This window comes from Purpureocillium lilacinum, assembly GCF_023168085.1.
Source record: "Purpureocillium lilacinum CBS 284.36 DNA, scaffold_1, whole genome shotgun sequence".
Lineage (NCBI taxonomy): Eukaryota > Fungi > Ascomycota > Sordariomycetes > Hypocreales > Ophiocordycipitaceae > Purpureocillium > Purpureocillium lilacinum.
The window spans coordinates 2,152,160-2,172,041 of NW_027072111.1; the positions used below are offsets into that span (position 1 = coordinate 2,152,160).

General features: G+C 60.2%; 6 protein-coding genes across 6 annotated transcripts; 4 read left to right on the forward strand and 2 right to left on the reverse strand.

Moving 5' to 3' along the window:
- Positions 1 to 261: 261 nt before the first annotated feature.
- On the forward strand, positions 262 to 1,044 carry PLICBS_000372 (uncharacterized protein; the record flags this gene model as incomplete). Its single annotated transcript, XM_018318638.2, has 1 exon — positions 262 to 1,044. One exon carries the CDS (start codon positions 262 to 264, stop codon positions 1,042 to 1,044), a length of 783 nt encoding a protein of 260 aa, XP_018184163.2.
- A 293-nt stretch (positions 1,045 to 1,337) lies between these two features.
- PLICBS_000373 (uncharacterized protein) lies at positions 1,338 to 2,608 on the forward strand (the record flags this gene model as incomplete). The annotated part of the gene is made up of 2 exons (XM_018318636.2): positions 1,338 to 1,403; positions 1,475 to 2,608. The coding sequence occupies 2 exons, from the start codon at positions 1,338 to 1,340 to the stop codon at positions 2,606 to 2,608; spliced, it is 1,200 nt and encodes a 399-aa protein (XP_018184161.2).
- A 236-nt stretch (positions 2,609 to 2,844) lies between these two features.
- On the reverse strand, positions 2,845 to 3,828 carry PLICBS_000374 (uncharacterized protein; the record flags this gene model as incomplete). Its single annotated transcript, XM_018318635.2, has 1 exon — positions 2,845 to 3,828. One exon carries the CDS (start codon positions 3,826 to 3,828, stop codon positions 2,845 to 2,847), a length of 984 nt encoding a protein of 327 aa, XP_018184160.2.
- A 3,058-nt stretch (positions 3,829 to 6,886) lies between these two features.
- PLICBS_000375 (uncharacterized protein) lies at positions 6,887 to 7,845 on the forward strand (the record flags this gene model as incomplete). The annotated part of the gene is made up of 4 exons (XM_018318634.2): positions 6,887 to 7,183; positions 7,270 to 7,385; positions 7,471 to 7,652; positions 7,721 to 7,845. The coding sequence occupies 4 exons, from the start codon at positions 6,887 to 6,889 to the stop codon at positions 7,843 to 7,845; spliced, it is 720 nt and encodes a 239-aa protein (XP_018184159.2).
- Positions 7,846 to 8,261: 416 nt separating this feature from the next.
- PLICBS_000376 (uncharacterized protein) lies at positions 8,262 to 10,315 on the reverse strand (the record flags this gene model as incomplete). Its single annotated transcript, XM_018318633.2, has 4 exons — positions 8,262 to 9,218; positions 9,297 to 9,966; positions 10,020 to 10,132; positions 10,190 to 10,315. 4 exons carry the CDS (start codon positions 10,313 to 10,315, stop codon positions 8,262 to 8,264), a joined length of 1,866 nt encoding a protein of 621 aa, XP_018184158.2.
- A 6,388-nt stretch (positions 10,316 to 16,703) lies between these two features.
- On the forward strand, positions 16,704 to 19,558 carry PLICBS_000377 (uncharacterized protein; the record flags this gene model as incomplete). Its single annotated transcript, XM_018318631.2, has 3 exons — positions 16,704 to 16,830; positions 16,893 to 18,296; positions 18,366 to 19,558. The coding sequence occupies 3 exons, from the start codon at positions 16,704 to 16,706 to the stop codon at positions 19,556 to 19,558; spliced, it is 2,724 nt and encodes a 907-aa protein (XP_018184156.2).
- Between the last annotated feature and the right edge of the window lie 324 nt (positions 19,559 to 19,882).

A 19,882-nucleotide genomic window follows, 5' to 3' on the forward strand; every position in this document is an offset into this window, starting at 1 on the left:
GCTTGCAAACAGTCACTGGAGATACCCCTACTGGAAAAAACAAGACACCCACTAGCATGGCAACGAAATCTACCGCTCTTCTCCAGATACCGGCGCAATATATCCCGACGTGTACGCTGAAGATGTCGCCGGACGTTCGGGCCGGGGAAAACTGGGGCCCAGACCCACCCGGTCCGAGTGTTGGTTCTCGGCAGTGCATGTGTTGCGCGTCGCCCTGTTGCCAATACCCCGCAACACCAGGCATCCTCATCACAATCGAAAATGTCGGACACGGACGTTCTGCAGAGGCTCACCGTCAACCAAGCACTCGCCTGCCGTCGAGTGTTTGACGAGGGGCCGGACGTTGTTCGCAAGGAAGGGTCGGTGTTTCGCCTCCGCCGGGAGGTCGAAGCCATGGAATTTGTCGCCAGCCGCACATCGATACCGGTTCCTCAGATCATCGAAACGCACCTGGACACGGAATCGCCTTCTGAACGACGAGGACCCCCAAATTGGATCCGTATGAAACGCATGCCAGGCCAAAGTCTTGGCGATGCTTGGCCGAGCATGACGGAAAGTGCCCGTGAGCGCACAGAGAGTCAGCTCAAGTCCTACATACAGGAACTGCGTCGACTGCCCTCGTCTTATCCCGGCTGCATATGCTCATGCTCGGGAGGCCCGGCGTACGACCATCGGATAGACAACATGGAGACTTGCGGACCGTTTGCGTCTATCGGCGAGTTTCACGATTCCCTCGTCGCGCCAGTCAGGAAGAGCCCACGACCTGACTGGGCTGAAAAGTATCGAAAGCGCCTGCCGGATGCTCATGCGGTGGTATTTTCGCACGCAGACCTCTCATGGGAGAATGTCCTCGTCGACGCCGAGTCTGGAGACGTCACGGCGGTGCTTGACTGGGAAATGGCAGGCTTCTGGCCCGAGTGGTGGGAGTACCGAAAGGCGTTGTACGGTTCGCGGCCCCAACGGTGGTGGATGGACGTACTCGGCAAGATCATGGAAAAATACGACTCAGAGACGGAGGCGGACATGGATCTGGAAATGTTTTAGGTCAAGGGGCAGAGCTGGAGGCTGTACGGAAGACGTGAGGAACTGAGACGCCTTGCCTCTGGCGCCGCCCTCAAATAAATAGTGGGGCCGTTTGGCCCCGGACCGGACCGTGCTGGCGCTAGGCGGACGGAGCACGGGACTGGCATATTCCGTGCCGACGAAAATTTTGGGTCCTGGGCGACTTTTTTTTTTCTTGGGCAAGCAGAGGCAGCATCGCCAACGGCACACCCCGCCTATTATCCAACGTGCAACACGCTGGACATCACCGCCCAGCACAACCGCACATCGCAGTCATGGCGCCTTCAAAAGAAGTCGTCGCCGCTGGCTCCAGCCCGCTGGCGTCGATTGACCCCGATCAGGTACGCAGCCTCCCGCAATCGCATGCATCGCGCGCGCACCCACCCCCAGAGTACTGACTTGGCCGCCGCAGACCCTCAAGGCGTCCAAGGCGCTGCTCGCGCACATCAAGAAGGCGGCCAAGCAGAGCGCCGACGAGGCCACCAAGAAGAACCTGCTCGAGGACGACGAGGCCGAGGACACGCCCATCTGGCTCACCCTCACCACCAAGCGCCACATCGCCGACAAGGCCCGCCTGCAGCCCGGCAAGATCTCGCTGCCGCACCCCCTCATCAAGATCTCCGAGTCCGAGACCGAGTCGACGCCCGTGACGACCACCATCTGCGCAATCACGGCGGACCCGCAGCGCGCGTACAAGAACATCATCGGCTCCGACGAGTTCCCCGCCGCGCTGAGCCGCCGCATCACCCGTGTCATCGACTTCACCAAGCTCAAGGCCAAGTACAGCCAGTACGAGGCCCAGCGCAAGCTCTTCTCTGAGCACGACGTCTTCGTTGCCGACGAGCGCATCATCAACCGCCTGCCCAAGGTCCTTGGCAAGACCTTCTACAAGACGTCCCTGAAGCGGCCCATCCCGGTCAACCTGCAGGCCAAGCGCCCCAAGGTCGACGGCAAGCGGCCCAAGCGCGACAAGAAGAACGCCGGCGATGCCGATGCCGACGTCAACGCTGGCACTGCGGCTGATATCGCCAAGGAGATTGAGAAGGCGCTGGGCTCGGCGCTCGTCAGCCTCGCGCCCACGACCAACACTGCCGTGCGCGTCGGCTACGCCAGTTTCACGGCGCAGCAGATCGCCGACAACGTTGACGCCGTGGCCACGGCCCTCGTCGCCAAGTGGGTGCCGCAGAAGTGGCGCAACGTCAAGAGCATCTACATCAAGGGCCCCACGACGGCTGCTCTGCCCGTCTGGCTGACGGACGAGCTGTGGGTCGACGAGCGCGACGTGATTGCCGACGACGACGCCCGCGCCATTGCCGCCGCCTCTGCCGAGAAGGCCAACATTGGCAAGAAGCGCAAGGCTGTCGCTGCGGCCGCGGCCGAGGACGCCGCGGAGGAGGAGGCTGCCGACTCTCCGGCGCCCAAGAAGAAGGCCAAGAAGGCCAAGAAGCCCGAGGCCGATGACGATGCCCTCAACAAGCAGATCGCGGATCGCAAGGCTAAGCTCAAGAAGCAAAAGGCGGCTGCGAAGAAGTCCATGGAGGCGTAGAGCACTCCACGACTGAGGGGTCTGCCGAGTAATAAGCAGTGATATGGGTGCAGATGCATGCGGGCCCTGGGCGTTGCGGCGTTGAGTCGGGAATCTTACAGATAGAATTGCAAATGCGACTACATTGCTCATGCTCATATGGGGGCATGCCAGATCAGATGACTGTTGCTATTTGTCTGATACAAAAAAGTGACTACGCTGGCTCTCCAGTAAATACGCGACAAAAACAATCGTGCTCATAGCTCATCAGACTCAAAGATGCCCTTTGCCTTGGACTTGACCGGACCAAAGAACTCGACCATGGTGTCGTTGAGGACCTGGTCTGGGATCTGCATGTGCTCGCCCGTGATGGAGCGGAAGTGGATGCCGCCCTTGCTGTCGAGCTCGCGCAGGCCGAGCCAGTCCTCCTTGTACATGCGCCGCTCGCGGAGGGGCGTGACGTCGGTGCCGTTGACCTCGTCGAACCAGGCGGTGCGGCGGGGAATGACGGTGGTGTCATCCTCGAACATGTACATGACGAGGTTCTCGAGGCTAGCAATGTTCTTCTTGTACGTCTCGTTCTTGAGCAGGCGCTCGTTGTTGATGTCGGCGAGGAAGTTGGAGGCGTCGAGGTACGTGTCGTAGGCTGGGCTCGCGGGGTCGCGGTAGTACTGGGCGGGAACGAGGCGGTTCTGGACGAAGCTGCTCCAGGTGTTGAAGCGCAGCAATGCCATGGCGCCCTTGCACAGCCAGTCCGAGGTGCCGCAGGCCTTGAACTCGACGATGCCGTTGTGCTGGCTTCCAAATGTGACAAGGTTGCGGATGGGAGGCGCATTGCAGCGCTCGACGTAGCCGCGGAGGAACTGGCCCCCCTGGGAGAAGCCGATGGCGTCGACGGCGGGCGCCGTGGACAGGATGGGGTGGGCGGCGAGCAGGGCGCAGACGGTGTCGAGCTGCTGCGTCACGTTGCCGAAGAAGGTAGCGGAGCGGTCGCCGCTGGAGTCCTCGCCGGCGAGCGAAATGGAGTAGACAAATGTGCCCGGGTGGATGGCTTCGGCGAGGGCGCCGACGCGCTGGATGCCCTCGCCGTTGAAGCTGTCGCCAAGGCCGTGCCAGATGATGACTGGGAGGGGCGTGTCGTCGGCGTCGCTGCTGCGAGGCGTGGACGCGGCGAGCGCCTGGCTAGCCGAAAGGACGGCAGCGGCCGCCGCCAGAAACTGCGATGAGATGGGCGAGCGCATCTTGCGTGGCTACTGAGCAGCTATATCGTCGCGCGTCGGCAAACAATGATGGCGGTTACTGGTCGAAGTGACATGTGCTGGCGATGACGACGCCCTGCACGCTGTTCAGGTACAGCAGGCAGCTGAGCTAAGCGATCATCATGCGCCGGCACACGGCGCCGCATTTCTCCGCCACCGACTCACTATAACTCAGACCTGAACACAGAAAGTTCTTTTTTTATTTCATCTCGTGTTTCTTGACTCTTGATCTTTACGACCGACGCGCGGTCCCGTCGTCCCACACGCCAGCGCCGCACCCGAACGCTCGCGCGACGACGGTCCCGCGTCTCCTGGCCTCTTCGGCAGCTTGCCCGATCTTCTGCTGCACAAGTGTCAGCGTCTGCCCCGGCCAATTGCCCGCTAGGACGCGCCGCTGAAACGTGCTCCGCGTCAAGTTGATTGGCTCACGGGAGCTTGGGACACATCCAGCGATGGTCCGCGTCGAAGCGCCGTGTTTCATGGCCTGGACGGCCTGCAGTGGTTTGTGGCACTGACTCCTGGAGCTTGGGGCTCCTGAGCATAGAAATAACACTGCTGCCCGTCGGCGGCTAGGACCCATCTCGCGTGCACTTATCGTTCTGCTGTTCTTTCTCAATCTCCAGTTCTATCCTCCGAGTTTCCTTTCTTAACGCGCCGGTCGCAGGTCAGCATTTCCTCAAGCCAGATTCTTTTCTCGAAACCCGTGGAATCATGAAGTCATCCGCCGTCTTTGTCATTGCCTTGGCCTCGCTCGTGGCTGCGGCTCCCTTCCGGCCCTTCAAATTGCCTCTCGTCGGACCCAGTGGCAACGCGCCGACCGTTGCCACTCTTTCCGCAGCGGAGCTGGAATAGCTGGAACCATGGATCGGCGACCGCTGGTTCAGTCGCCCGCTCCGAAGTAGCGGCCGGAGTTGAGGCTAGCAATACCTTCAGAGGTAAGAACATCATTCTCTTGTCTCCCCTCTGCCCCCGCTGTTCGGATGATACTGCAATCAAAAAATATGTTTCAAGACGGGAATGAGATCCTCGGTGATTCTAAAGCTTGAACTGAAAGCAGCACCATTTTCATTCTTCTGACGATGAGAGTCTTGGCTTCGAACAGTCTCGGCTGACACGCAGTCTGGCAGTCTTTACCGACATGGTTGTGCAACACGATGAAAACCACGGTACGAAAGGCATTGGCGTTGCGGATCGATTCAAAACCTGTACCAAGTAGCCGCGAAAACGACTAGATAGCGCGCGACGAAGCAATGAATTGTAGTATTACCGCATTTGGATTGGGCCTCGTGCCTACCAGACTTGAACGCTAGCTACCGAGATCTGCAGCGGGGCGCAACGGGCCATGGTAAGCCTCGGCCGCAGCCATAGAGGGTCTCACGAGCTTGGGCCAACTTTGCTTACTCGAAGATACACGGTTCGCAATGACTCAATCACCCAGGACGCGGTGGCTCCTCTCCGCGGACCACTTGAGGAGAAGTGACAGCTCGTCGGGGCCATGCCGCGGAGCCTCTGTGGCTTTCCTTCGGCCGAGCTGTCAGTGGACGTCTCCGTACTTTGACAGCACTGCCAGCCCAGTGGCTGGACGCGATGTGGAGTGCCCAAAGGGCTTGACGACTTCCACGGTCCTTGACCGTGGCGGATGGCGTCAGGTGCAGCCTCAAGCGCAAACGCGCGGCGCCGTGGACATTGTCCACGGTGACGCCCACGGCCCGGACGCCAGTCATCAAGTTAGTCTCGAAAGTAGAGTCGCATTCCGACTTTGCAGGTTGTCCGCATCTTGTCTTGTCTGGTGTCCGCAAGCGTCCCCCATCCACCTCGGTTGACGAGGGGCCTGGATGAGGGGCAACACAGAGGGGCTCCGAGCTTCTTCAGCGTGGCGTGGCTTGTCACGTCATTGTTACGGACGCGCTGCAGAGCCGAATCGACTCTGATCAAATGAAAACAGCCCAAGGCTTGGTGGGCTGTCGGCAATCGCTGGCCAGGCATACAGGGTGGTTCGGCGCCGGCAACTTCCTCCGTGGACTGACTGACTGACCGGCTGGCGTTCACCATGGCAAGGGCACCACAAATCTGTCTTAGACAGAGGGCGGGCTTAGGTGGTTCCGGAAATGCCCTCGATCCGAGGTGGATGCTGCTCTCAACAGCCGTTCTCCCCACTGAAGGAAGGCTCTAGGTCCGTGGACAGAACTCAATCGAGGCGTTTCGACACGCGGCGCCTGGTGACGGGCCGAGAGAGTTCGACAGGGTGACGCTTGACGTATCCGACTCTTGGCGCGCTAGAGACGGATGGCGACTTGGAGCAACCGGACGCACAGGGAGCCGGCACTTGGAACAGGAACGTCAGCTTCGCGAGGGGCCTCTCTTGCCTGTCTATGCTGGCCCCCAGCCCACAACCTGGGATGAAGGGCTTCGCGGCCTGTAAGGAAGGCCAAGGTCCCCTTCACCCGACTTTTTCTGGCTCACTAGGAAAGTCGCCTGCATCGTCCTCACGCCGATAATCGTAGTAGGTTAGCATCAACGCCCGTAGCGTCGATGATTCTACTTCGTACGTGCCATCTGATAACAGTAACGCGGTGGACCATCCAATGCAGTAGCTCGACGGCATTGCGACCACGTTGTCTCATATCGAGAATGATGTGCCGCGCTAAGGGATTCGCACTAGGGGATCAGTCCCCGGAAGCCTGTACCGTACGGGAAAGGCACCTGCAATCGGTGGCGTCGCAGCCCGATGACGAAAAATAACGGCTGGGCAAACCTTGCTACGGTGGATGAAGTCTGGTCTGCGTGAGCTACCGGCAGCAGCCCCGGCCTCCAACCGGGTGTATCGGAGAAGCTCCTAGATGGCCGGCACATGGATGGCCGCTGTCCCTGGCGCCATCGCGACGGAGAGAGGGTATGGTGGCCATAAGGGTATTTAAAACGCAGCTGAAGCCCAGTTCGAGAAGCTGAGGGTGGCGAGACACATACACGAACATCACACTCTCATATCCCATCAAACCTATTACCACAACGCCAATTAAAGCAGCTCACATACCCAACAATGGCCCCACCCAAGCGCGCCCTCATCGCCGTCACCTCGGCCCATGCGCCGCTGTACCCGGACAACAAGGAGACGGGCTACTTCATCACCGAGGTGCTGCACCCGTACAAGGTCTTCAAGGAGGCCGGCTTCGAGGTCGACCTGGCCTCCGAGACGGGCACCGGCCAGCCCGACTGGCTCTCGCAGACGGACGACTGGCTGCCCGCCGAGGACCGCAAGATCTACGAGGACAAGTCGGGCGAGTTCCGCCAGAAGCTCGACAACATGCTCAAGGCGAGCGAGGTCGACCCGTCCAAAGTGCGTTTTCTTACATACTCTGATGTTGCTGCTGGAGCGGGCTTGATGTGAGGAACTGAACTGACCGTGGGGGGGCCGCAAACTAGTATGGCATCTTCTTCGCGTCTGCGGGCCATGCCTCACTGATTGACTACCCTGATGCCAAGGGCCTGCAGTCAATCGGTTCCAAGATCTGGGCTGACAACGGCATTGTCTCCGCGGTGTAAGCCTCAACCCTAGTCTTAGCCAAGCTACAGATGTGTTGCAAAGTGTGACTGGACGTGAGCTGGGCTGACACGGAGGCGCAGCTGCCACGGCGGAGCCATCTTCCGCGGTATCGTCGACAACAAGACTGGCAAGTCCGTCATCAATGGACGAACCGTCACCGGCTTCACCACCAAGGGTGAGGAGGAAGAGGGCGTCCTCGATACCATCAAGTCGTGGAACCGCCCTACCATTGAGGCTACTGCTGCCAGTCTCGGAGCCCACTGTAAGACCCCGGCCCAATGATTCTTGGTCTCTGGCGAGGATGGTTGTACGCTGATACTCTACACACAGACGTCTCGCCTCCCGGCCCGTGGGACGCCTTCACCAAGACCGACGGCAACCTCGTCACGGGCGCCAACCCGGCCAGTGGGCACGTCACGGCTGAGGCCGCCGTCGAGGCTTACAACAAGCTCTAAGTGTCAAGGCGTACAGCTGCTGCGACGGCCACTGGGACTTCTTGTCTACTTGTTCTACGCAGGGGTCACTGGTGGGGAATGGTTCTCCTATATGGCTCACGGAATCTGATGCGACTGGGACCTGTCCTCTGGGAAAAGTCGGAGTCCAAATGCACGCACCCAGAACGAAGAGGATGAAAAAGCCGGCGGAAAAATTGGTATGATCCATCATTTGGCTCGACCGAAAGTGAGATACGTAGCGATGTGCCGATGTGAGTCTGTGAATCAGGATCAATATTCCAATGTTGTCTCAAAAAGCTGCTGAAACATCACGAGTGTCAGGAGTCAAACTATTTCACTCCAACGTGCGTCTCTTCATACGGCACATGCCCAACGTCAATTGAATTAGGCCCTACAAGAGATACACAAGTCCATATTTAGAGCTCCCCGTCGCCCAAGACGTCATCGGCCTTCTTGTCGACGACAAAGTAGTCCTTGACCTCGACCTCGCCGGCCACGACCTTTGCCCACACCTCCTCGGTGCACGTATCCGGCGAGATGACATAGCACTTTGGTTCCGGCCGCACCGGAGGCTCGTTCTTGATGTGCCAAGTGTCCTGGGGCCCGACGGTCGACAGCTCGTCGTGTACAGGCAGCAGACCCGTGGGGATGTCGCGGTTGAAGGTGGCGCGCATGAAGATGTCGTACGCAGCCGCGGGCTGGTACATGGGCACCTCGTGGCCGGCCTGGAAGACGCGCGTGAAGCTGTAGTTGCCGAACTGGCGCGTCATGCCGCCGACGCCGTCGCTCGTCAGCAGCGGCGAGTAGCCCGCGGCCTTGAAGTCGTCGAGGCGCGAGTAGGGGATCTTGGTGGACACCATCTCGCCGCCGACCCAGTTGCAGGCGTAGTCGCGGTCGCCGTACATCATGTGAATCTTGACGCCCGTGTCGAGCAGGTAGGCGACGGCGTCGAGGAACCCGCCGTGGACGATGTCGCGCGTGCTCTCAAAGTTGCCGGCCACGACGCCGGACGCGGCCGTGAAGTTGACGGGCGAGCCGAGGGCCGCGAGGACGCTCGCCTCGGTCAGGTAGCCGTGCATGTGCGGCGGCGGGAAGGGGTCGTTCTTGGGGTGCGAGATGTCGAACCACCCGTGGTTGGCCTGCTGGTAGATCTGCACCGCGGGGTCGTTGCACCAGTCTTGCATGTTGTCGCACAGGTCGTGCGGCTTCTTCTTGTCGCCCTTTTGGCTGCTCAGCCTGTTGATCGTGGCGACGTCGAAGCCGTCGAGGCGCTTCTGGCATGCCGCCAGCTGGTCCCTGCAGCCGCCGGGTCGGGTGTAGTTGTGCATGAGCTCCTCGTACACGGACTGGTTGTACGCTTGGATGCCATACGTCTAGACGATACGTCAGTATTGACTGTGTGTTCCTGATAGGCTGATAGGGCGCATGCAGTGCTACATGAATCGACTTACATTGTTGAAGGGGAACGAGATGTAAGCCTCCTCCTGGATCACGGCGTCGAGCAAACCGTTGACGATGCCAAGGGTGTCGAGGTGAATGTACTGCGCACTCTCCACTTCGGACGTGCCGTTGCGAATCTTCTCGTTCTGCTCCTGGAAGAAGCGCATGAAGCCCGGCCCGTAGTGCCCGCCGTAGCTCTCCGCCCACAGGCTGACGCGGTCGTCGTTGGGCTTGTAGTGCGGGAACTCGAAGAAGAAGGTCTGCGCAAAGTGCCACAGCGCGTGCGCCGCCGACGCCGTGCTGTTGAGCGTGTGCGACGGCTTCTGGCTCGCCAGCGTTCCCGCGCGGGTCGTCAAGTTGAGCTCGGGCGACTCCTTGGAGAAGTCGGTGGGCACCAGGCGGATGTCCTCCTGGCTGCCTTGGTGGCCCATCAAGATGGTGAAGTTGGTGGGCGTGTCGTACGAGAAGCCGACCTGGTTCGGCTCGTCGATGTAGAGCATGTTGACGTGGTTGTTCCAGCTCCAGGGGTTGAGATACGCCGTCTTGGAGTCCTCGGCGATGAGACACGGGCCGTTTTCCTGAAGGAGGCCCATCATCGATGAGCCGCCGGGGCCGCCGTTGAGCCAGATGGCGAGGGGGGCATTCTCAGGGTCATGTCTGGCTTCGAAGAACCAGAAGAACCTTGAAGGAGTCAGACGTAGGACACATGCTTGGTGTGGTCGGGGACAACCTACGTGTTGACAGGATACTTTTGCTTTTCGCCCTGAACATCATCAAGGAAGCCCGGGGGCAGCCGGACGTGGCCGGCGTATGACTTGACGCCTTTGGTCGTCTCACAGATGCCGGGCTATGAAGCTGATTAGAGCCGGCTCACTTGTGATGAGGCCCGATGAAGATAGCTCACCTCTTTGAAAGAGATAGTGACGTTCTCGTGGAACTTGGACCTTAGCACCGTCAGCCCCTCGGGCTTGGGCGGGAACTGAGCGGCCGTCAGGCCTACGAGGCCCAGCAACAGACTGGTGGTGAGCATCCTGAAAGCTCAACGTCCCTGCCGATGTGAAGCCAGATGATGAGCAAGAAGAAGATGGATGAAAACTCCGTTGGGCATCAGATAGAAAGGAGCTTCCCCGATTCCATGACATTCACAGTGCTTGCGCGTTTCGAACGGCCCGTGCCATTGTTTACAAGTACATTAGATTGCTGGACTTTGCTGCGCGCCCTAGCGACCAACTAGCGCCAGCCAAAGTATCGTCCAACAATTGAAGCCCCGGAGAACCCTTCTGGGCCGATAGCGCCGGTTTGAAGGAATTCTGCGGGGGCGCTGCCCCTCGCGACCTGCCCTTCCGGGTACTAGACAAGCGCGAAGCTCCGGGGAGGGTACCCGGTCTCGGGTCCGCCGCCCGAGATGTCACTCCGGGGACGGCTTTGAAGATGACTTCTTCTCTTGGCGACTACGTGCAAGAAATGCGTTGAAGATTGATGATGTGCAACGGAGGAGATGGACCGTGACAGCTGAAACGGATCACTCGTTGACATTAATTGTATCTCTCAGGGAACGTGGCCCTGGCTACACCACGATCTGTTAATGCATGCGCTAGAGTTCAAGCTGGATCATGCACTAGCCAGGAACACGGCAACGACAAATAAGCTCGAGCTACGATTATTTGACGGATGCATACGGCTCAAGCGATGAGTCGCGCCAATCGCGATTGCTTGAGAGCACGTACATGGAGGCGTAGTGGTAGACGAAGGTATATACCAGGCCATCTGGAACTGGCCGGACAAGATGAGCCTCTTATCCGATGGCATCATCGCCATTGACGGCTTTCGCGGTATCAGCCAGTGCCGACTGTCCGTTCAACCCCATGTGGACGCGTTACCTGCTCTCGAAACTTGGCAAACTTGGCGAGTAATTCATCAGATGGCTTGTCGATCGTCAATCCCTTGCGCGTAGGCCGCGATGCAGCGAGAAGTCGCGTCCATGGGGTATAAGTTTCCTGTCCTATTCTCCCGTCCTGGTCCTTTGTGTGGTATCAAGATGCAGTAGAGTCATGCTGTTCGCACAAATAGAAGAAGAGTCTAGCCGCATAGATGTTCCACTGCTCGCGACAAACATATTCATGTGCGTTTCCTTGACCCAGAGTGGGAACCCCCGTAACTACATTAGATGGCAGAAACGAGAGCAACGAGAGCAACGAGAGCAACGAGAGCAACGAGAGCAACAGTAGCAATAGTAGCAGCAACATGCGGTCCGCTGCTACCGGCCCATATCTACATACCAATATGACCGGCACGGCCCCAGAAAAACGCGGAACGTCTATGAGACTACACTTTTCTATTTGTGCGAATAACACCACTCACGCAGCATACCGTGGTTCGGAACTGATGCCCACGAGAGTGACTTCCGACATGTCGATGCATGTACTCGAGCCCGCCCTCAGCTCAGTACATGTAAAGGCGTTTCAGGCGATCTCTCACGAGAGGGCTTCAGTTCTGTTTGCGAGCAGTCAGCCAGCTGAGCTGGGTAATCGCCGTCCTACGCACGAGAGATATGCAGACACATCACCGAAGCTCTTGCACACCACGGCACCGGTCGCCGGGACGACCATGACGATCGCCTCGCCGGGGGGAAAGATCGCATTGACCCCTGGCCTCTGTCATGTACACTACCTATTCAAGCCTGCAGGGCCATTGCTCTGATCGTCGTCCCCGGAGGGGCTGTTTCCCCATCAAAGCACCAGCGCTTTCAGATAGGCGAGCATCTGCCGCCGCCGATGGCGGTAGGCACTACTACATCCGTAGCTCCCCAGGTCCACCGGCAGGCGTTCAAGGCCGATGACATGTCGACACCCGGCACAGCGTGAAGAGCGACACGTCTCCTGTCGCAAGTCGATGATAACCTGCGCTTTCCTTCCCTCCCTCTGGGGCGGGCGAGCGAGCGGCGTGGTCCGTGCATGTGGCCTGTCTGTATGCCGTGCCCGCCGGGACGGGGGCCTGCTGTTCATTGAGTTGAGTGAGTGAAAGTGGCGTGCGACTTCATCGACGGGGAAAGCCAGTCCGCAGTCCGCAGAGAAGCAGACTGGGATGAAAAGCCCTCCTCCTCAACTCCCTGTGCGGGCAGCTCACTTTCGGCTCTCGCTCCGGTAATCTCGGCGAACACGGATTTCGGTCGGCCCTGTTGACGTGAATTATGCCAAGGGCAAGGTCGATGCTTCGAGAAGGAGTTCATCGTACGAGGGCGTTGGGCTGGGGGGCCTCGCTCGTCGTTGCTTCTTTGCAGCCCGGTCCCCGAACAGCATCAAATTGACGTGGACATGGTGGGTGGCTGTCTGTCGTGACGTGGAGCAACACCGGTACGCCCGCCCGCCCGCCCGCCCGCCGGAACCGTGGTTCGCCCTGTTGCTGCGATGGCCTTTTAATGTCGCTTGATGCTGTGTCGTGGGGCGGCATTGCACCTGTCACTTTTCTTGACGTCGGATGCCGGCCAACGCGCCCCCCCCCTACGCGTCAGCTATCACAACGCCTTCCGAAGATGACGGGGCAGCGCCAACGGTCCTTCGTAATAATACAGGTACGATCATGGATTGCGGAGTACGGGATACTCCGTAGGGCTATCCGCACGGGACAGTTATATGTATGTGATCGGTGGCGGCGGCGCGACAGCCCTACATCGAAGCCTCTTCCTTTTGACAAAGATCTGTGCCGCAACCCAAAGGTCTCTGCACGCCTACTGGGCGCTGGCTAACACGGTACCGGAGTTGCATCAGCAGCACCGCCAGCCGGCACCACGAGGTGGCTTTTGTGCAAACTCGTGGATGGCGTCACTGGCGTTGCACGGGCCAACGCATCTTGGCACATGTTGTAACAACGGCGGGCGCTCTGACATGTCTGTTCCCACTCGCATTGTCCCCCCGCGTCGCTCATGCGTCGACGGATCGGCTCTCGTACCGGTAGCCATCGTGGACAGACCCTCACTCCTCCACTCTGGCCCTGTCCCCTCGGTTTTCGCTGCCCCGATCGTAAGTACCCTTCATCAACGGCATTCACTTCGAGTCCGAAGCTCTCAGTTCCTCAGGGCCGACGGCGAGTCAGCTCGGCGAGACATGCATACCTGCTCCGTACATGTGAATCCTTCGTACTTCGTATGGCTAGTCCAACCCATACTGCTTCATCCCATGACTGCCCAGGGTCCCGAGTCAGGCATGCTCACGTCTGGCAAGGTGCATGCATCTCGCAGCAGCAAATCGTCCATCTGGTGGTCGCCGTTAAGCGATGAGACAGGAAATTTCGGAACAGCCGCGGCCTGACATGGGCCGTCTGGGAGGCGGAAAGTGACCTCATTTCCTTGACCGGTGCAGCTGGACAAGAGGCCATCGATCCCCACCAGGCGGACCAGATAGCCGGTTCCTGCAGGGCATACGCAGCATCGGTGGACACTGCCGAAAGTCAAAACGCCTCAGGGAGGAACCGCAGCAGCACCAGCAGCTGCGGGTTAAGCTTTGTGGCCCTTTTGCCCACCTGCCAGTCAGGGAGAGCTCGCCGCTGCGGGCTCGAGGCTTCTCTATATACGTTACGTAGTGCTTGGCCAGGGCCGATGCCGAGCGCCGCTCGGACACTTTTCGTTGAGAAAAGCTGCCCCGGTCCGGGGGGCCGTCGACGAGCAGAGGGCCAGCTCTGGTCAGAGCGCGGACTTGGACGGAAAAGCTCAGATGGGCAATACGGAGAACGACCAGAGCGTTGGCGCGCCGTGCCAGTCTGCCCCCAAGTCCGTGCCCTAGCTGTCGCTGCGACTTCACCATCGGCCATTGTTCAACGAGGGGCGTTTTCTGAATCCCCTGTCGGGGTTTTCGCGAGTGCCCGACCATCTGTCGATCTGAACGACGACCTCCACAAACTGCCCACGTGGAGACGTTGGGGCGCACCCGGCTTTTCGGGCTTGTTAATGACATGGGCGGAGCGTCTATGCTGCTCGTCATCTCGGGCTTTGAGTCGGCCGTCTGGCAGACGCGCAACTCTGGCCGACCGACTGACTGCGTTTGTTTTACTACTCCGCAAGATCAGCAATGTCTTGGAGCGGAAGAGAGTCTTCCGCAGCTTCACCGCTCTGCCCTGCCTATTCATTCACCCGCTGCCCGCCATGCAGTCACGATTCAGTGTCGTACGGGAAACGGTGAGGGAGACAATTGCCTTGACCAGGGCCGCGCCGGTTGCGGGTTGCGTGTCGCCGTCCAATTAATACACAATATTCAACCCAACACGACGCGGTCCCAGGATGCGTAGATGCAAGGCGCGGCGACACAGCACTGGGTTCCCTGTCTTGGGCTGCATATAGTCCTTCGTATTCTGTGCCCTTGCCAGCAGCTGCATGCACGACGGTTCGGTCTCTGGCTCTTGAGGACTGGGACTGGATAAGCAGCGTCTTGCACGGCAAGCTCGGCGTGTCGTACAGACGTAGAACCTGGGCCGCAGCTCTTGGTATGGCAAACTCGGATCCCAACTGGCCCAGTCGATCCCCGCCAGCATCGCAGGTCGGCGAGAGCTGCCCAGGGGACAGGGGTGCAGCAGACCCTGGAACATGGGGCCCTCTCGAAGCGCGTTCGTCGTGCAGGAGTGGGTTCGAGGCGTGGCTTGCAAGCCACACTCATCGAGACAACCTCGAGAGCTGCTGCTGTTGCTGCTGTCCCGGTCCGGTCCCCTGGCCCGGCCCTGAATTTCACCAACGCCGACCTGGACAGCCGCCACGCCACCGCCCGTTTGGCCTCATGACGGGTTGATTGCCCGTCCCGCTCGGCGCTGCGGCGGAACCAATATTGTACAAACTCCATACACGGCAACGAGGACGGGCGAGGGCGTTGCCAGCAGCTCCCCTCTCTCCACAATTGACCGCAAACGGGCTGCGAGCCGTCGCCGCTGGCGCTGTGCCGTCATTACCACGAACCCAGAAGATCCTTGTCACGCGGAGCCCCGATCCAGGCCGGGAGCCTTTAGGTTGCGGCCATCGTTTGCTCGTCAGCTTCCGGTGGCCGTTGGCCGTGCGCCCAAATGGAGCATGGCGGCGAGCTGCCCGCGACTCTAGTTGATAGCTGACGTGTTTTGGCGTTTGGCCCCCCCAACTTGAAGTCCACCAACGCGGGCACGATGATCAGCGAGAGAGACAGGGAAAACCCCTCACGCGGATGACGCCCGCAGACCGGTAGTTTGGTCAATAAATTCTCTTTTCTGCTGGTGCCACCTGATGTGCGAATGTGAGTGTGTGTGTGTGAGTGTGTGTGTCGCCAACCAGGAGCAACCCCGTCTCAGGTCCAGCTGCTGCGTCTCCCTCCGGCCGCAGCAACACGTATCCACGTTCGGCGGACGCCTCGTGGCAAGTCGTTGGCTCGGCCCTCCTGCAGCTGCCCCTGGGCCTAACTGTCGTGGTGGTGCCTCGTTCGTTGCTCGCCGTCCGCCTGGGCGGTGGGGACGGACCCCCCTCTTGAAAGCCCGTTCAGCGGTTTTCTTCGGTGGCCCATGCAAGACATGCGCTTGAGCCTCGTCCACTTGCAGGGGTGGCCCCCGGGGGCCAGTCAGTGTTGAGTTCCTGAATAATGGAGAAAGCCATCGAGGGTCAGGTCCCCGCCGCATGAAGAGCTGCGTCCCAGGTCTGGTCTGGTCCGGAGCCCAAGACAAGGCCCCCCGTTTTTTGGCATCCGATGTCTGAGACAGAGACGTGGGCCGGACGCTTGCTCGACGGATGATGGCAAACGGATCAGAATCGACAACGATCCCACACTCTCTGATGCGGTGATGCGGTCAGGGCGGCCGGTCGGTCCATAGCCATGTCCATGCATCATTGCTGCATGTCCGTGGACGGCGGCACGTCTTGGCCCTCAGGGGAATCTGCAACGGCGCACCGCCCAAACCTGCCGGAAACCCGACACGGACAGGCTCGTTGCACACCCTCCTCCTCGTCACGACTCGCTCGTTTCGTCCGTGTGCCCATCCCATCCAAGCCAGTCCCGTCCACACACGCCTCCCTCCTCCAGTCTGGCCCAGTCCAGTGCTGCGGGCCGCGGCGTTTCCGTCACACCACTGACACGCCCCGAGCCTCGTTGTACATTTATTATTCCTGGCATGCCCCTCCCCTCCCCCGGTGCTCTCGCTTCCCCCTTCTCGTTATATCGTCAAATTTGTTGTACTGTGCCTTTTTGTAGCGTTTGCTCTGCGTTGTACCATATCCATATACATACCACACGGGTATGTGCTGGACCAGCTGATATTGTGTGAGAGTCCGGCTCTTGTCTTCGACGGCGCCGCCGTCTGGTCTTTGGTTGCTTTTTTGCCTGCGCATGATCTTTCTTGTGCGGTCCGCCCTCCCGCGGTGCGTGGGCGCTACGCTACGCCACTTATAACGACATCATAGCGACGACATCATCCCCGCCATGGGTCTGCTCAGCTTTCTGACCGGGCGGAGGAATGCCGGCGGCGCAGACCGATCCCGGGAGCCGACATCATCCATCGCCCACCAACCCTATCACACAACTGTAGCTGCGCATCCTCCCGTTCGAGGTAGGACTGGTCTTACATGCTGTTTCGAGTTTGGCATATTAACGTGGGCCCCTCGCTCGTAGGAACCCGAGCGGTCTGCGGAAACGGACCTGTCTCACTGGAACAGCTGCAACGGCAGGCCGCACGGAAACGGCCCAGCCAGCCCCAGCTTGCCACGGGGTCCGTGAAGCCCTTCCTCCTCGGCGTCCTTGACGAGCGGCCTTCCAGTGCGCCCGGCGATGAGGCAGATGCATGGCGACCCAGATCGCCCATCGGGAACCCGCAATTCCCCGCGCTGGAGAGCTACCACAGCAACAGCAGCCGGGGACGAAGCCTCGTTCGAAGGGACCATGGCGCTCACTCCGTGACGCCGTCCATCTCGACGTCTAACAGGACGACGTTGGCGACAATCAGCGCCGTAGAATTGACAGCTGGAGCCGTGACCGGCCGCAAGGCCACGCGGTACGTCGACATCTTGGACGCACAGGGAGAGATCAAGCCGTCCGATTTCAAGTCGAGACTGCGAGCCGCCGGCGCAAGAGACTATGGCGAGGACGTTGCGGATCGGAATATCGGCGAGAACGGCGTGGACCTCACGACCCCGGCGGTGCAGCGCTTCTACGCGGCGTTGGAGCAGACGGCGACGAAACCCATGTACGAGAGGCGGGCGACCATGATCACTCTCCCTACGTTGAGGCGTGCAGAAGCGACGATGCTCAACCTTGCCCGAACCGACGAACAGGATGAGCCTGCTCATGAGCCTGCTCCTTCCTCCAAGAGACGCTCGGTTCACGGCCTGGAATCGGCCGCAGAGGTGGAGGAGAGAAGGAGTCGCCGGAAGGGAGGTGCATCCCAACGTACCAGGAGCCTAGACTCGAGGACGCTGCTTGCGCTGCCGACGCCAACACCGAGCCAGAACCCGCCACCGGAACATGGCCTGCGCCACGTACTCGGTTCCATAGATGCCAACTCCGTCGTGCGTGCCTCGACGCCCAAGGGAAGGGAGCGCAGCACGTCGCCGACTCTTGTGCCAGGATCGACACCACGAGGCTGGATCAGCACCGAGCGACGACAGCCGGATCGGACGGCCAGCAAGCGACATAGGGGCAGTGAGCTTCTCAGCGTGCAGGCATTTGAGTCGTCGGGGCAGAGCAGTCGCGCGGCCTCACCTCCCGCCGTGCCGAGGTACCGACCCCTGAGTGCCATGGGCATAACGAGCGACAACGGCAAGGCGCCGGCAACACCCACGAATTTGTCTACACCTAGACGACGGCAAAGAAGGGAAGGCGGGTATCTGGACGAACGGGCTTACACGCCCGTAGCGGCGGCGCATCGGGAGATGCGCATCTACGACAGCCAACTGCTCTACGCAGGTCTCTCATATGAGCCTCGCGGTCGCGACGAGTCTCGCGAGCAGACGGCCTTGCCGTTGCTGAGGGGATACAGCTCAGACGAGGGGAGTCTGAGCGACTCTGCGCCCGCGCCATGTAAGTCGTTGCAGCTCGTCGCGTGTGACATTGCTTCGGACGACTCTTGTTTCCTAACTCGTACTCTAGCTGTCTCAACTCGTCGCAGAGACGCCTCCCGCAGCCGCAGCCGGCCCAAGCGCGGCTCTCACGCGCAATGGAAGAGCCCTTGGATCAGCCGCGAGGCCCTCGCAGGCGCCGACGCACCCGGCCCGTCAGAAGCCTCGGCCGGATCATCGTCGCAACACGGACGCAACCGGTCCTGGAGCTGCCTATCAGCGCCCGGGCACCGCAGCGGCGGCGCGAGCATCAACGATTTCGTCGGCTACGTGCCCCCGCGGAACTCGTCGCTGCGGCAATGGTCCGTCTCGTCCATCACGCCGACAACGGAGCTTTCCGACGGCTGCTCCACGAGCACGAACCTGTTCCCGCGCCCGCAGAGCAATCATACGGCCAACACGTCGCTCGACATGCCACTGTCGGTCAAGCAGCCCATGGGTGGTGCGGAGCCGAAGACATTCTCGGCCGCCGGCTCCACCGCGCATATCCTTCCCGGCGGGTCGCTTTACGTCCCGTCTCTCGAGGACGATGCCTTTACGGAGACGACTATTGGCTCGCGAACAGAGTCTCGGACGGGCTTCTTCGACGCGAACCTTTCTGCGGGCAAGGCCGACAGCATGGACTTTGAAGCCCAGGAGTGCGGCTGTCCGGGCGCCGTCAGCGCTGCCGACAGTGACTCTGACGTCGACTCCTTTGTGGAGAAGCGCCGGGCTCAGGTCAAGGACGACGAGGCTCTCCTCTTCAAAGATGAGGGCTACGGCAAGGCGGGCACTGACCTACCCGGCCTGTTCGATTCGGAGCCGAGACACAAGCCATGCCTGATGTGTTCCCTGCTGCATTGCGCTGCCATCGACCCGCCGTTCCTGGTCGACGGGCCGGCGATGCTCCCGCCGTGCGGACACAAAGAGGGCATCACGCGGCGGGACAGGCTCCGCGCGCTGGGGTATGAGTACGACACGGACGATAGCGCGTCTGAGCCGGAGGAGCCGCCAGAGTCCGAGGCCGAGCCGCAGCAGGGGAGAAGCCGGGGCCGCTCGGTCACCGAGAAGCCTACCATGGCAAACGCAAGCCCACATCCATCGAGGGACAGCTCGCTCAAAGCGGTACCGCGGCAAGCCCAAGAAGCAAAGCGCAGCAATGGCAGGAGATTGAACCGGAGCCGCGGCGTCATCGAGCCAGTCCTCGAGGGCTACGAGGGCCACGACGGGGACGTGGAGTTCTAATTCATCAACCTTGTTCCTTGGCACGACGCACGACTGGATGGTTGTCCATCCATCATCTATCGCCATGAATGCGAGGCACACAAATTTGTTTCACGTTCACAACGAGAGGGCCACGTACCCACGGACGGCGCTTCGTGGGGATCGTACATCCCTACATTTCTACATTTTACTCGTCTTTTAGTACAGCGGGACACGGGCGGTTGACACGTAACGTTGATGACTGGGATCGAAGCCGGGGGCCATTGGCAGGGGAACAGGGGGGTTGTTTATCTGCTCGTCTGATTATGCATGACGTTTCAGCCCCTGGGAGCAAAAGGACTGAAA